The sequence below is a fragment of the Ctenocephalides felis genome, unplaced genomic scaffold (assembly GCF_003426905.1).
Source record: "Ctenocephalides felis isolate EL2017-DRISC unplaced genomic scaffold, ASM342690v1 CF-g0.4_SCAFFOLD_01886, whole genome shotgun sequence".
In the NCBI taxonomy this organism is placed as follows: Eukaryota; Metazoa; Arthropoda; class Insecta; order Siphonaptera; family Pulicidae; genus Ctenocephalides; species Ctenocephalides felis.
The window spans coordinates 145,696,970-145,712,904 of record NW_020538040.1 but is presented as its reverse complement, the minus strand read 5'-3'; the positions used below and the strand labels follow the sequence as shown (position 1 = coordinate 145,712,904).

Genomic DNA, 15,935 nt, shown 5'->3' with positions numbered 1-15,935 from the left:
GAGTACTTTGTGCAAAAATAATAGAATAAAATATTATAATCAAATACTTAGAGTTCCAATTATCCGATTTGTCTTATTTAGTTAATAGACAAATTTTAATTTTGAATGATGATATTGATTGAAAAGTTATCATGTTATTTGCAATATGGGAAAGCTTTTAAAAATTCATTGAATACTATTCAGATAATTGGGCTCCCCTGCAGCCTAGTGGTTAAAGTAACGTCCTTCCAACTAGAAGGTTGCAAATTCGGGACCCACCTCAGCCTGATGTCAAGAAGTAGTGATATCGATATTCACTAGTAAATATAAATAAATAGCAATATGTTTCCAAGTAAAAATAGTCCTTACCCGGAATTGCTGTATCAAAAAAATATTCTCAAGTAGAAAGAATAAAAAAAATATATCAAATTAACAAATTTTAATTTTAGATGATGATACTGATTGAAAACTTATCATGTTATTTGCAATGCAGAAGGCTTTTAAAATCTTGAATATTAGTGGTTAGATCTACGTCCTTCCAACCAGAAGGTTGCAGATTCGATACCCGCCTGGAACAGCCTGATCTCAAGTAGTAGTGACCTTGGTTTCAAATTGGATATATAGATAGCAATATGTTGGCGAAAAGCAACCTGTGAAAATAGCTAATACCCGGCATTGCTGCATCAATAATAATTTATAAGAAGTAATAATAAAAAAAATCTTCAAATAAAAATCTCGTAGTTAAGAACAATTAATCACAACAGAATATAGGACTCTTAAGTTCTGATCGCTGTTCAAATAAAAATAATTCTGATAAATCTTCATGTCAAATTATGTAGTAATACATAATGTTACTTTGTTGCTTTGTAGTATTTTTCAGTAATTGTCGGATAGCAGTTTAAACTTAAATGGCGCTTAACCAGGTCTAATACGTGATAGCAAAGGATAAATTTATTTTAATATAATATTTCTTGAATGAAATATTGCATCTTAATTGTTTTTGGTAATTTCCATAGAATTTCCGGCATTCAAGTGCGTTTCGAGGCAAGAGCATATTTTCAATAACTTGGAACGGATGCGACTGCTGATATATCATATCGCTTATGGACACATTGTACTTACTTCACCACTTCCATATCGCACAAAAATGAGAGAAGCGCTTTTAGTTTTAATTTTTGAGTTTTAAAATCAGTTTTTATTTATCGCCCGGGCTAACAAAAAAGTCAAAAAGTCGTTAATATCGCCCGCGACATTCGGTGACGATCGATTGAAAATTTGAATAAGCACTACCTAGTCTTAAGATTTGTTTGTTTATTTAATAAAATAATATATTATATTCTATTAATATTTAATGATGGTGGTTAGTTGTTTAAACCAAGTTATTTTTGTGATTTTGATCGGTTTTGGATTTACTTCTTCTAAGATGATTGGTCGTTATCAAGGTAAACTTCCCTCATATAGTCATTCATTTCAATTTTTTGTTACTGATAAAGGGCGAAATAATTTATCATTAAACCTACTAACTACATGTGATTAACAAACTATTTTTGGTATAAATTAATCAAATATGAAATTTGTGTTCAACTTTAATAATATTAGAAAGCCGCAATTAGTTCTGTTTATTCTGCATGAGTAAAAAAATATAAAAATTCTAATAATTCTACTATTATAAATATAGTTTTAATTATAAATTAAAATATTTTAATTTATAATATTAAGAAAAATAATTTTGATCCTATCAAAAAATAAACAAGTTACTTGAGTTTTGTAATAATATCACCTGAATGTCTGTATGTGCTAATAATAATTGAGATCATCAAATAATGAAACTATAGTTGTAGATTTTAATCCAGAAATTTTAAATTCACTATAAAAAAGTTTCAAGAGGTTTAAGCTATTTAAGCTAACCATATAATGTCCAGCTACTTTTCATACATAGATAAATAAATTTGCAGAATTTTTATGACGAATTAATCTTCCATGTATTCTTCATTTTTGGAAAAAAAGTTATATTGAAAAATATATTGAAGTGTAAAAAAACATTTATTATTTAATTATTTTTCAATTGAAATAATTCACTTTTTATCTGAATAATTAAACATTTTCCAATTCAAACATTCAACGCAACGCAAGAATTAAAACGCACAATTTTCTTAGTTATTTAGCTAAAATTCGATGTAAAAATAATTGAATAAGTAAAAATAATTAAGTAAGAATGATCATACAAGTGTATAAATGTATATTTTTTTATGAATAGTTTCTAAGGGGATATTCCATTTCCCCAGACGTTGAATAAAAGAATTGATAAATTAAATAAATATTTTTTGAAGAATTTATGTGTATTATAATTCGCAAATTGTCTATCGCCAAAAGCTAATTTATTGTTTGAGTAACTGAATTTTCTTAAAACACATATAACTGACATCAAAATTACAATAATTTATTCAAAGATCTATTAATTTAAATTATATATTGTTAAAAAATATATTATGTTTTTTCTTTTGGTTAAAATCTAAAATTTTTATTTAAAATCATTTTTCAATACAAACTACAAGCAAACATTGATAAAACATAAATAATTGATATTCTGACTGAACATTGTTTAATTAGAACTTGTGTTGAGACACGATAGAAGTAAGATCATAATTTCAATGAAAAAATAATTTTAAAAATCTTATTTTCAATTATTGATTTTGTGTTCATTATTAACTGAAAAAGTTTCATCTATTACGGTTCTTTTATAATTTTCTTTGAAATGTTTAAATATTTTTTTGCTATTTGTTTTGTAATTGTCGTAAATTATTTTAGAACATCTGAATAATGACACATATTTAGTATCGAAACATACATGCATAAATATACATATAATAAATATGTTTATTTTAATAGTTGTATCATTATTAGTCAAGTCATTATAGTAAGGTACACCTCGAATTTTGAGATACCCAGATGTATGTCAGTAAATACTTACGTTTTGCCAAGTTGTCTCAAAACCTACATATGTTGCGTACACCCTTCCATATGCAAGTTTTGAGACAACTTTTAGGGTGCGTAATACAAATATTTACAGACTTACAGCTAGGTATCTCGAATTCCGAGACCCTTACCTAATTTAAGCTTAAGTGACTGGACTATTTTGTTGTGTTATTTCCGTCTTGACAAACTATTTTTGGTATAAATTATACAACTTTCATTATATTTAAAAATTTTGTTCAATTTTAATAATATTAGAAAGCCGCAATTAGTTTTGTTTATTCTGCATGAATAAAAAATGTCAAAATTATAATATATACGGTTATTTAATCGCGCACATTCAATTAATTATAAGTATCTTAATTATTTAAGTATTGGTGCTAAAACTTTAAGAAAATGTTTCCAAGTCAAACAAAAAATGGCGGAAATATATACTATCGAATCAAGCCCTTGACAACCTTATTCGAATCACATTTTACTTGAATTTTACGGAAAAATATGCTTTTAGAAAATGTGCTCGTTCGTTAAAGGTTAATAATTTTTGTAAAATATTTTTTATAATAACTTATGCTTAAAATCTTGAGTTATCGCGTGTATTTGTCAAATTCAACACTCTTTATCATATTTATAAAATAAATACATCGAGAGAGCTTTTTCGTCTTCTGGTCTACAAATAAGTTCGATTCGAGTTGATATAAATCATGATTCAAATCTTGTTTTTTTTTTAATTCAAATCATTTGAATAAAGAAATTTTCGAGTCGATATTTAATACAGTAATACTCCGTTTAACGCCGTATCGTTTAGCGCAGTTTCGGTTAGCACTCTTTTATTTCAACCCAAGTTTTGAAGGGATAAATGAGGAAGATGTTGAAGAAATAATTCAAGAAGCAGAGCAGGCCCTCTAATGGTGAGCTCAAGTAATGAACTGAACAAGAAGAAAACAAAAATGTTGACAGCAGTGATTCAGCGAAAAAGCAAAAAGAACTTTCGATGGTAATTGTAAAAAGCAGTTCGTCTACCATTAATAATTGATCAATTCATTGAAAATGATCCAAATTATGACAGGAACTCTAAAGTAAGGCGTGGTGTGAGAGATGCTCTATCCGTTTATAAACGCCTTTTAAAAGAACAACGCAAAAGAAAAAGTGAAACGACATTAGATGCTTTTGTCACAAAAAGGCAAAACACTGAAAATACGGAAAACTAACTAAATATAACTGACTTAGAATGTTATTTGTTGATTCAAGAATATTCGTTTTGTTGTTTATATTTTGTTTTTATTTCTGCAAGAAATAATAATGTGGTATTAATTTGGGCTTTAAGCAATAAATGTTAGGTTTTATTTTTAGTAAAAATAACATACTTTTTAAATTTAATACCGAACCAATTTCCTAGCCGTCCTTCCCTAACCCCAATATTTTTATGTAAAGGTAGCCTCGTTTAGCACTGTTTCGCATTGCGCTCTACTTTGATGGAACGTAACCCCCGCGCTAAACGGGGTATTCCTGTATATACATATGTGTATGTATAAAGTCGCATAAATTAATAAATATTAATGCTAATTTGAATCCAATAGGACCGAATTCATTAACGCGTTCGTCGACGTACGACCGCCGTTGGGGTTGGCGCTCACATGGCATAGGCCCGCCGTTGCAGAACCTGGAGTCAAGCCAACGTTGCCGGCCACTTCCTAGGCCCGTCAATGGGAAATCAAGGACCAGGCAAAAGGGTCGGTTTGCGATGTTTTCATGCAATTCAGGATATATGCTAATTGGGCCGAAACACGCCGTTTGCGAAAACGGAGAATGGGATGTCGAATCACCGGTCTGTGCTAGTAAGTGGAAATTTAAACTAGTTGGTATTTTGCTATTTTGCTCTGAGGCAAGTTACATGAACTTCCCGATATGTGCAAATAATCTACTTAATAGATACAAAATAAATTAAATAAATAAGTGATTAAAAGTATTCCGAGTGGATTTATTACACATAATTGAACGAACACGTTAACTCGGAGTATTTTCTACAAATATTTTTTATAATTGAACCAGTTTCCGTAAGACTAATGGTTTAGTATGTTCATTAAGACCAAGTACTCTATTGTTATACCAAGTAAATCGTCTAATTTTAATTTTGACAAACGTCAAAAAAACTACTCATTGATGAATTTTTAGAACTAAACTACTTGTAGTAAGGCCGTAATGTTTCAGTAAGTTCTATAAGTCCATGATATATATCACTAAAAAAGGTTCCATAAAAATCGGCTTCAATGTTTTTTTCAACAGTTAATTACAAGAAAACGCCTTGGTAGATTTTCACCTAAAACTAATCAGTATCATACCCAACTAATACCTTTCAAACAGTTTTTGATTTTTTAAAATAGATTCGGTGGTATGAGCTTAAATGTGGACAAAAAGTTTAACACTTTTTCCAAATTACAAAGAACCGGCTCGTCAATTACGGCAAAAATTCTGTTCACACACACACACACATTCGTTTTCCAAATTTGGTTTCATTCGATTCAGAATGGCTTGAAACGTCGAGAAAACATAAAATTAGCAAATTGAATTTTTTGATGAGAACAAACTTCTTCTAGAAGTTAATATGGAACTACAATCACAATGCTTCCAAATTGATAGAGAACAATTCTCTGAAAGTTTTAGCACTTAATTTCTATGGAAATAACATGGGTAAAATTTCATTTGTTCAACTTGCGACAAGTGAATCAAAATTTTGAGAATAACATTGTATTTACTTATTTTGATCATAAATAAGAAAATTACAACAAAAATTTGATATATTTCATCAAATAATTATTTACTCAGGAAAAAGAACCAAAAAACTTTGGTTGGAGTGCGGACTATCTTAAAGTTAATATTAAGAGCTAAAACTTTCAGAAACTTGTTTTTTTATCAATTTGGAAGCATTTGAGCCCCTGGGAGCAAGGAAATTCGAAAACATCTATATTAAGAACCACCCTAATATTCAGTCAACCTTTCTATAACGCGGTAGTCTGGAAACGTAGTTTTCATATTACGCGGAGGTAAAATTACACATATAACGTATCAGTCTTCATATAACGTATGAGTTTCTTCCGCGCAATCTATGAATGACTCTATAATAACTAGATATTATAAATGTTTTTAATATAAGTTATTTTATTGACTATTTTACTTTTTACAATATGTTTATTTAAACAAGCTTTATATCATAGCTGTGCACGACATCGGTTTTGTAGTGTGACAGAATGTTGGTCTTAGTAAAAAAAATTGTGCTTGAATTTTCTTTTGTTGGAAACAGTTTTTGTTTCAATTTTATTAACATATTCTTATATAAATGCTTCAAATAAATAAAAATTATTTATATGTTTATTATTATATCCTAATATAAACCTTTTAAATCAATAAAAATAATTTACATTTTTAATATCATATTGTTATATAACTCTTCAATTCAATAAAAACAACATATATTTTATCCTATCTTTTGTATTTATTGGTCTCCATATAACGCAGTACAAGTGATGTGATTTGCACTGATTCTAAGTTTCTTACAGCGCGAAACAACGCAAAAGCCTCTTTTCATATAAAGTACTCCGAATTTTTCATAAACGGTACGCACTAACCGCGTTATAGGGGGGCTGAATGCATACTTTCTTACTTTTTATATACGTCCTCATGCAAATATTCTGCATTTGTTGAATATGATATAAGGGCAATATAAGCAAATTGAATTGAATTATATTGCTTGCAAATTTACTAACAGAACCTGGTTGTGCGCCACATGCTAAACCTGAACATGGGATGATTTATCACACGAATGACAGATCAGTTGCAATGTTATTTTGTGACCCAGGATACGAAATAGATGGATTTTCAATGGCTTATTGCAATGGACAAGTTTGGAACGGGACCTTTTCTGAATGCAAAGGTATTTAAGTAATCTTAGTTACTTATTATGACACCACTTAATAGCATTTTTGGACTTCGTATTTCAATTGCAACTATGCCCACGAATGGCGATTTTCACTTATGATTATATTTGAGATCTATAACCTCAAGTGAAAACTTGATATCGTGCTGTCCGGTATCGAGCTGGCCAAGGATAGGTTCAAGTCCGAGCCTAGTTCTTGCTAGCCCTCGTCCCTAACCATTACGCCACGGCGGGCTCCTTATATGCTAAATACAGTAATGTTTTAATGCTTGTTGATGGTAATTATCAAATTTAATATTAAATATCATAAATCCATTGTAATTTTCAAATGATTTAATTAACTAATTTTATTTTTATGAAGATCTGATAAAAATTTATGATTTTTGGTATGATAAAGGACGTAGTGACGTAGGACGATTATCTAACAATAAAACGTCTTTCATCAACATTTTCAGAATTGTCCTACACTAAATCTATCTACAGTTGTAAAGTCAAATATTTTTCCAATGTTTATTAGGAACTTTCAAAGAACCAGCATTGTCATGTGATTTCGAATCAGAAGATATCTGTGGATGGACTCATGATCCTACTCATGATTTTGACTGGAGAAGACATAACTATTCAACTCCTAGTAGTTTTGTGGGCACTGGGCCACAACACGATCATACATTAGGAGAAAATAAAGGAGGTAAATTTTATCTATAATATTCCTTCACACTGTGGATAGCTATAATATAACAATCTTCAGTAATTTCATTAGCACTAGCAAAAAATAAATTGCATAGATATCCGTTATGAAGTATATCTGAATATAAATGACACACAGCCACACAAACTAGTGTTGTGCTTGATTTCTTGTTTAGAGTAATAAATATCTGAATATCAATTCATTCTTCATTTTTTATAATTATTTATAAAAATATGCACCTTTGTAATACTTTACGTTCAGGATCAGTAAAATGAAATTGTAGGATTTGACACTTGAACGAGACCAGTTGTTTCACTTCTCATATAATCAAGGTAATCATACTCACGCGACTAGACGACCAATCACAATCGACCCGTATAGAAGTGATCTCATGAAGAGCGAATGACGAATCATTGCCACAAGACTCGAGCGTAACGCTCTTCCGTTGCATTTTCGCAGATTTACACCCTAGTCGCGCCTAAAGAAGTTTTACTTCAAAAAATTTGAAAACTTCTAAAAACCTATAATATAATGCTTTGAACTTTATTGAAAATCTACTAAAAATATAATAAAATTAGGTTAGCAAAATTGTTTATTCATCGTTAACTTAGGCAAATTATAAAATTTATAAGTTTTCATGCAGGCTTAGACAGTTAGAAAGCGAGCAATATGTCTGCATAAATTTCAGATGTTTTACAGGAGGAGATGTTTTCTCACTTCTGTGAGAATTTTTGGGACAAATATTTTTTTGTTATTATTTAAACAGTAATCAGAACTTAAAGGTCCTATCACAATTTCTGTAATAGTGATAATTTTTATTGATGCACCGCAAGAGCTATTTTCACTTGGACACATATTGCTATCTATATTTACATATGTGTCTACTACTTGATATCAGACGGGTATCAAACCTGAAACCACTTATTGAAAATTTATAGCACTCACGACTAACCCACGAGGAGATCCATATAAAATTTAATTAATAAATGATGTGTGTTGCTACGTGTTCTATAGTAAATCTAATAAATAATAAACATATGACAAATACAAATTTTTGGCCAATAAATAACCTATGTTCTTTTTCTGTGTATATTCGAAACACTTCTTAATAATCAGTGGTTTTTACGCATTGTTAACACCAATTAAATTGTTTTCAATCATCCACTTCTCAATTAATTTTGCAGTTTTAGTTACATTTAATGACTTATTATAAAAAGTGTTTTTTTTTTCATAACCATATCAAAATAAATTTGACGATGGTTAGGCAAATTGTCTGGTGCAAAAATTGAACTTAACTATTTTTTTTTTTTGAAACTGGTTGATTAAAAATTTGATACTATCTCTATTACAGGGCATTATATGTACATCGAAAGTTCGTCAAGGAAAGAAAATCAAACGGCCCGACTGTTTTCACCTTTGTACAGAGGCAGCGAAGTCGAAAGGTGCTTTGTTTTCTACTACCATATGTACGGTAGAAGTATAGGATCGTTAAATGTTTATTTGAAACCAGAAGGTATAGGTATAAAAACCCTCATAGAAAATGCAGATGTTTTTAGAAAGTTTGAGAAATCTTTCAACCAAGGAAACACATGGCATATGGGATTCTTCTACTTGAATTCAACAGGGGAAAACTTTCAGGTACTAAAAAATTTGGTTATATAATAATAACTTTTCTCTGAGTTCTTACCTTACGATACGAAATCCAGAATCTACCGCAAATTTCTTTTTTCGGATTAACATCTTTTTCACGTCCAACTTGGGATCTGAATTGTATATTACAGATCAATGATTGCGTCGTTTAGCCCTTTTTGACAATACTTTCATTTCTAGAAGCATAACTGAAAAGAATTTTCATTAATACCCGTTATTATAAATCATTGGACAAGACATTGTTGAAATTTAATTACCATATATGTTTTTTTCAATGGTTGTTTGATTGAATTTTGAAGGACCTTTGTTATAAACACTTTAATTTGTAACTGTATGTATTTATTTTATGTTAATTACAATTTATAATCGTATTTATAATAATTTCAATGTTGTTTTTGAAAACGTATTGATTGACTTGATTTTTTATATGATTTTGGATTGATGATTTTTTGTTTATATCAATATAAATCGCACCCTTTGATATGGCGCGAACCAGTGGCGTCGGAACCGTGTGGGCTGTGTGGGCTTGAGCCCACCCATGAATTTTGATGGGGGGGGCTTAGCCCACCCATCAATTTCAAAAAATTATATGGGCTAATATGCCTAAAAAAACGAACCTACTGCCTGTCTATTAAAAAAAAAAAAAAAAAAAAAAACGAGCCTACCCATCAAAAATTTGCTTCCGACGCCACTGGCGCAAACAATATACAAATGTGTATGAACTGTAAAGTTTATAAAGTTTAACATATGTTACATACTCATGTTCATAAACAAGTGTCTGCTAACAAATAAGATCAGTAACAATATTTCATTTCTCCTAAAAAAAATATCTGCCATAAGAGGTCAACATATGAGAAACTAATTGTAAAACCCTATATGGTAGATAAAGTATAAGTAGATAACTACATATACACACCAAAAACGAAATACTATATACTATTTAATTTAATTTAAAAATAAATTATTGATGACAAAAATTGTTGCAGATAGTCATAGAAGGAGTCAATGGTCCCAGTTACACTAGTGATATTGCTGTTGATGACGTTGAAATTTTGGAGGAACCCATGTGCGCAAATATTTCTTCATTGCAAATTGTGGAAACCGAAGAAGAAGGTAATACTATTTTTAGAAACATACAAAAACGAATATATAGACCATGTATAAATTGAAAAAAATACTAATATAATAATAGTTTAAATAAAAATGATTTCACAATTACATAAGATGCATTCCTGATTTAAAAATAATTCGATATAGATCATAATACTGAACCAACCATGATTGTTTTATTTTTTCTGTTTTCAGGTGGTTATATCGACGTTCAATCTTGTGCAAATCGATGTGATACGTATGGTAACTCTACCACAACAGGACCTTCAATTCAAGCTTGTGATTGTACGATTGATTGTGATGAAACACAATCTTGCTGTTTGGACTATTTTGATGTCTGTGTATTCGGTGAGTAAAATATCAATTTCATAAAATATTTTATTGTTTTATATTTACATTATATAACACTAGTGCAACCAAATATTTACATGGTCTACCAAACGAACAAAAAGATTTTCGATTTTGGTTCTTATTGTTTCATCGAAAAATGTGATAGAACATCTACTGATGAAATTTGTAATCACCGTGGAGTATAAAACTCTGCAACGGGCATGCTCACACTCATAAATATTTCTTTTTTTTCATCTTTCTAAATTTCAAAGAGTTAGACATACTCTTTGAGTTTTGGATAAAAATTGAATTTGAATAAGAGCTTTAATAGTTTTTAGGTTCGAAATCAATACCACCATCGTTACCGTTGTCGACAATATAGGTATAAAATAGGAACAAAACATTAAACGAAAACATAGGATAAAATAAAAACTATAGGGATAAGTAACAGTTTAAATTGTTCCACATTCACGAACAAACAAAAATACTTACAATTTTGATGTGCATTACATAATCAGAAGATAATACCGTGATAATACTCTGAATATAACGGGAATAAATAAAACGAAGTCTAATTTTCACACTGTCGACCATTCAATGCACTGATATTATTATACAATCTGCTGCATGATCTGAATTAATCTATGTCTCTTTCGACCAAATTGTATTACCGTGAAATATTCATTTAAATAACATTAACTGACAGCAAAATTAATTTCAGACAGTACGCCTGCAACAGAAACGACTGATGTGAATGGTGACTTCACAGGTGAATACACGACTTATGTACCTCCAGAAACGACACAAAGGACTCAAATGACTAATAAACCGACAACTGAATCAACTACCGCCACACCTACTACTCGATTAACTACAAAAACTACAGTATTGACAACTTATACGACCAAAACAACAACAACTGAAAAGCCAAAAGTAACGACTACAACACCTCGTACTACAAGCACGAGCAAAACTACTATCAAAATTTTAAACACTACATATCTGCGGACACAGAAACCAACTCGGCCAACAACTAGGCCAACAACTAGGCCAACAACTAGGCCGACAACTAGGCCGACAACCAAACTTACTACTACTGAAAAACCACTTGCAACGACAAAAATTACCATGTCGACAACTGCTGCTTCGACAGCTGCTGCTAAAAGAACAACTCCCAAGCGCGAAACTGCAGAAAAAGCGATTACGGTCGTCGATCGAGAATTAGAAGAAAAGCCAAGTGATGCACTTGAGACAAGTATTATTATGCATAGATTTTACATAGAAAGTAGTCATGTATCATGTATAAAGTAAATTTGTTGAAACTATCTGACTTGCCAACAAAAATTTGATGAATTTCGTTATAAAAATTTTGATATTTTTATATTTTTATTGAACATTTAAAATTGATTATATTTTGAAATATGATCTAATAATTATGATCATCATATTACCAATTATTAAAATTTATTAATGATATTATAGATCTAAAAAAATATAAATAATAAAAATATAAATAGGAACCCTAGATTGATGGTTTATGGATACATTAGGTTTTACAAAATCTACTTTTATTTGGCAGTTTTGTTTTGGGTATGGGGGTAGAGCGGCCCCAACGAGCACAAGCAGAAAGCAAAACAACAATTTTCCAAAAAATTGAATAATTTTAACGTAGTTTGCATTTCCTTTTGTTATCGAGTGGTATTGAACTTCAACTTGTAAGCTAACGCTTTAAGAGAATTTATTTCTACTGCAATATTTCTGCAAGCTCCAGCAATCAATTCAATTAGTAAAGCTTTTGCACATCCGATAAGATATGAAAACTTATTGAATCAGTTTACTAAAGAAGTCCAAATAATTTGCAAAAAAGATGGAGGATTGCAATAGCTATTTTAAAGAAAAGAGACAAAAGATAATGAAGCGTTATTATGATGATTTATCCCAAGATGAGAGAATTTTAGACCCGAAATCTTATTTTAATGTATACTATTGCTGTTTGAATATATTAATTTCACAAAAAAAAAAGATTTCAAAACTTTTGCGACGTAAGTAGTAACATTTGTCCTTTTGAAATCGAGAATTAGTAAACGTTTCCGGAAAACTGTTGAATGAATTACTGTAAAAATATCTCATATTGATGGTTCCAGAATAGATTTGAATACAGAAATCCAAGAATTTTTTTCATTAAGGTACAATGATGGAGGCTTGCATCCAGTTTTCCCAACGAAATAACAGTATGCATTTTATTCTTGGCCCTTCCAGTTACAATCGCAACTGCTAAAAAAAAAATTAAATAAAAAATTACGTACAAACTTTAGTATAGAAATGTCTACCAGACCTATATGTTCCTAAGGATAGAAACTTTATAAAATTGAAAGATCGCTAAATAATTCAGTTTTTTTTTTTTTGTTAAGGGCAAGAAGAGTGAATATATATATGGAATCATTTGTGAAAAATTCAGAAACTTAGATAAAACTAGATATATAAATAATTAGAATGATAAATAAATATTCATTTAATTTGTGTATTTTTAAATTTTGTAAAAAAAAATCTTGAGAGGGCCCCCAAACTTTGAGGCTGAAGCAACAGCAATACGAATGAAACGGGGCTGAAACAACAGCAATACGATCTTTGATGGTTAATAATTTAACTATTAATTAAAACGTTTTTCAAAATATTTGTGAAAAACAATCTTGGCCAAATGCAATTCACCGACTTGAAAGAAGTCGCAGAAAAAAAATTGACTAAATGGTAAAAGATGTAATTTGCCAAAGCGCTATCCCACGTATAAATAATAACTGATGTTTGACATACTCTTCATTTATCTTGGAACGCACCTAGTATTTTCTTTCTTCATATAAAGCTTATAAAATTTGCAATTTCATTTCTCATCACAAACTTTCTTCTTTTATAAAATAAAGCCAAATAAGTTTTTCAGCGCTGTGTCTAAAATCACGTTTTCTTATTCCAGTGACCGATTACCTGGAAGACCAAGGAAATCGAGAAATTACAGAATCCAAGCAACAACTTGTAACGGGTTGGAAAGGAAATATGCTTCCGACTCTTCTAGCAATTGGCGGAGTCATGGCAGCCTGTGGGATTGCAGCTATTGCCTTTTGGAGATTCAGAAGACGTAGTTTTCAATATAAAAATTCAAGCGGTCGAAGCCGACAACATGCCTGTCGGAGAGGAGGCGATGAAGAATTCAGCGAAGTGCGCTATTTGACAGCAGATGAACAATTAGATTTTAATTTAGCCTCGCCTGATGGTGATTGAACTTCGTGATAAAGCTTAGAGCTCGTTTAGTTAGTCTTGTTTTAGAATAAAAGATAAAATACTAAGTAGTATCCACAACTAAAAAAACTAAATTGTGTCCAAAAATTAAAAATATTCTCTTCGAATTAAATTCTTATGTGTTCAATATGGACATGATTATACATAAAAATGATATTTATAAATATATAAAAATTTCTAAACCGAAAATTAAAGAGACATATTTAACCTTTCGCTACAAGAGTGTTTTTCGCAAGAGTGGCACTGTACAAGCCGATAAACTGCCCGAGTATATTACATTTACACAAAATATTTTACAATTTTTCAATTAATACCAATAAAAATGCATTTAAAAATTAAGAATTCAAAATTAAAAATTACACTTCTACGGAACTAAAAACCGCAATAATAAGTTAGATTTCTCAATAATTTAACTCGGAATGATGTCGTCTATAGGCGATACCCGCATACAAAAGTCGTCCAGCGGTTGTCGTCTATAGGCGACGCTTGTAGCGTAAGGGTTTAGAAATTCTTTAAATTAGCATGTAAGCAAACCACAAAATCTATGCCACAATAAAAAAAAGTTGCATTCTCGTCACATAGTTCTGTTTAACAATGTGTATTATTTTATTAACTACTATAAGAAATTGTCGAATAATTCATATGCTAAAAATAAAGACGTTTGTATATAAATAATCCATTTTCATTTAGAGTACCTCTAGAAGTTATTCCCCCGTAAAAATGTGTGCGTGTAAAAATTGTAAACTCGACTTTGGCAACTCAAGAAAGATTCTTAATAAATGAATCTGAAATTGTAAATCAATTTCGTTGCTCTTGTTGAACCAAAGATACAACATTATAGTAATGCCTAGCAACAATTATTTTAATTATTAACACTTGAAAGGTATCACTTATTCTTGTTATATATAATAAAAAGAGCCGCGACATTGGCCGAAATAACAATAATAATCAATGCCGAAGGCAGGTCCATGGTGTGAGAGCCATGATTTCCTTTGTTCATCATTCCCATTATTATTTCATTGCCATTATTCACTTTTTATACACTTTTATGCAATTTCCTATTCAAACTTCTGCTTGCATTTTTTCTGATTCTGTATTTCGGCTCAGAGTTCCCTGTATTTTCTCTTCCCGCGTAAGCCATCAATCATCTGCTTTCTTCTTTTCCTCAATCCTTTTAGTCTCTTCATATTCGAGTAGGAGGCACTCTTTCTGCAAAATAAGACCGATCCAGATTTCTTCCTTTTTCATTATCATGCTTTCTTCACCCACTCTTCTTAGCATTTCTTCATTTTTCATCTTGTCTGTCCATTATCTTCTCCATTTGTCTCCAGCACCACATTCCAAAACTCTCCAGATAGTTTTTGTCGGCCTTTCTTAGAGTCCACGTCCCTGATCCGCAATTATAGCCACTTTATTAGCCACTTCCGCAAGTCGAAACTCCATTTTCTTTTTCTTTGTCGCGAATGCCGCTTTGGACGCTTGCTATCCTTGCCCTGATCTCTCACGTGCAGTATCTGTTTCTGGTCAGAATGGTTCCCAAGTATTTGAAGTGATCACATCTAACAATTCCCTATATCCTGCCCGTATCCTCAAACACTCATCTAGTTTCTATATTCTCATCACTTTCAATTTGTCACTGTTGATCTCAATTGCGTATCTTCTACCCACTCCGACGATTCTGCCAATCATATTTTGTAGTTCGGTTTTGGTCATCGATATCACCACGACATCATCTGTGTTCATATGGTGGTGTTTCTTCTTTCATTAATCAAAAATTGCTAGTCCCTTCAAGTACCTCGTTGACTAGCATTCTTCGTGCAAGTTGAACAAGATTAGTACCATGCAGCATCCTTGCCGCACACCTCTACTTATTTCGACGCTGACTGTATATCCCTGATTTATTCGAACTTTTACCTTCTGTCCCAAGTACAGTTTCTGAATCAGAGGGTCCCAATCTATGCCATATAATTTTAACCGAAATAA

The 15,935-nt window shown here is 30.8% G+C and overlaps 1 protein-coding gene across 1 annotated transcript; it reads left to right on the top strand.

Annotated features, from left to right (window-relative positions):
• Positions 1–1,402: 1,402 nt before the first annotated feature.
• On the top strand, positions 1,403–13,934 carry LOC113376032. The gene is made up of 9 exons (XM_026615962.1): positions 1,403–1,421; positions 4,530–4,787; positions 6,716–6,880; positions 7,401–7,571; positions 8,923–9,209; positions 10,208–10,334; positions 10,527–10,679; positions 11,383–11,916; positions 13,630–13,934. Exons 1-9 carry the CDS (start codon positions 1,403–1,405, stop codon positions 13,932–13,934), a joined length of 2,019 nt encoding a protein of 672 aa, XP_026471747.1.
• The last annotated feature ends 2,001 nt before the right edge of the window (positions 13,935–15,935 follow it).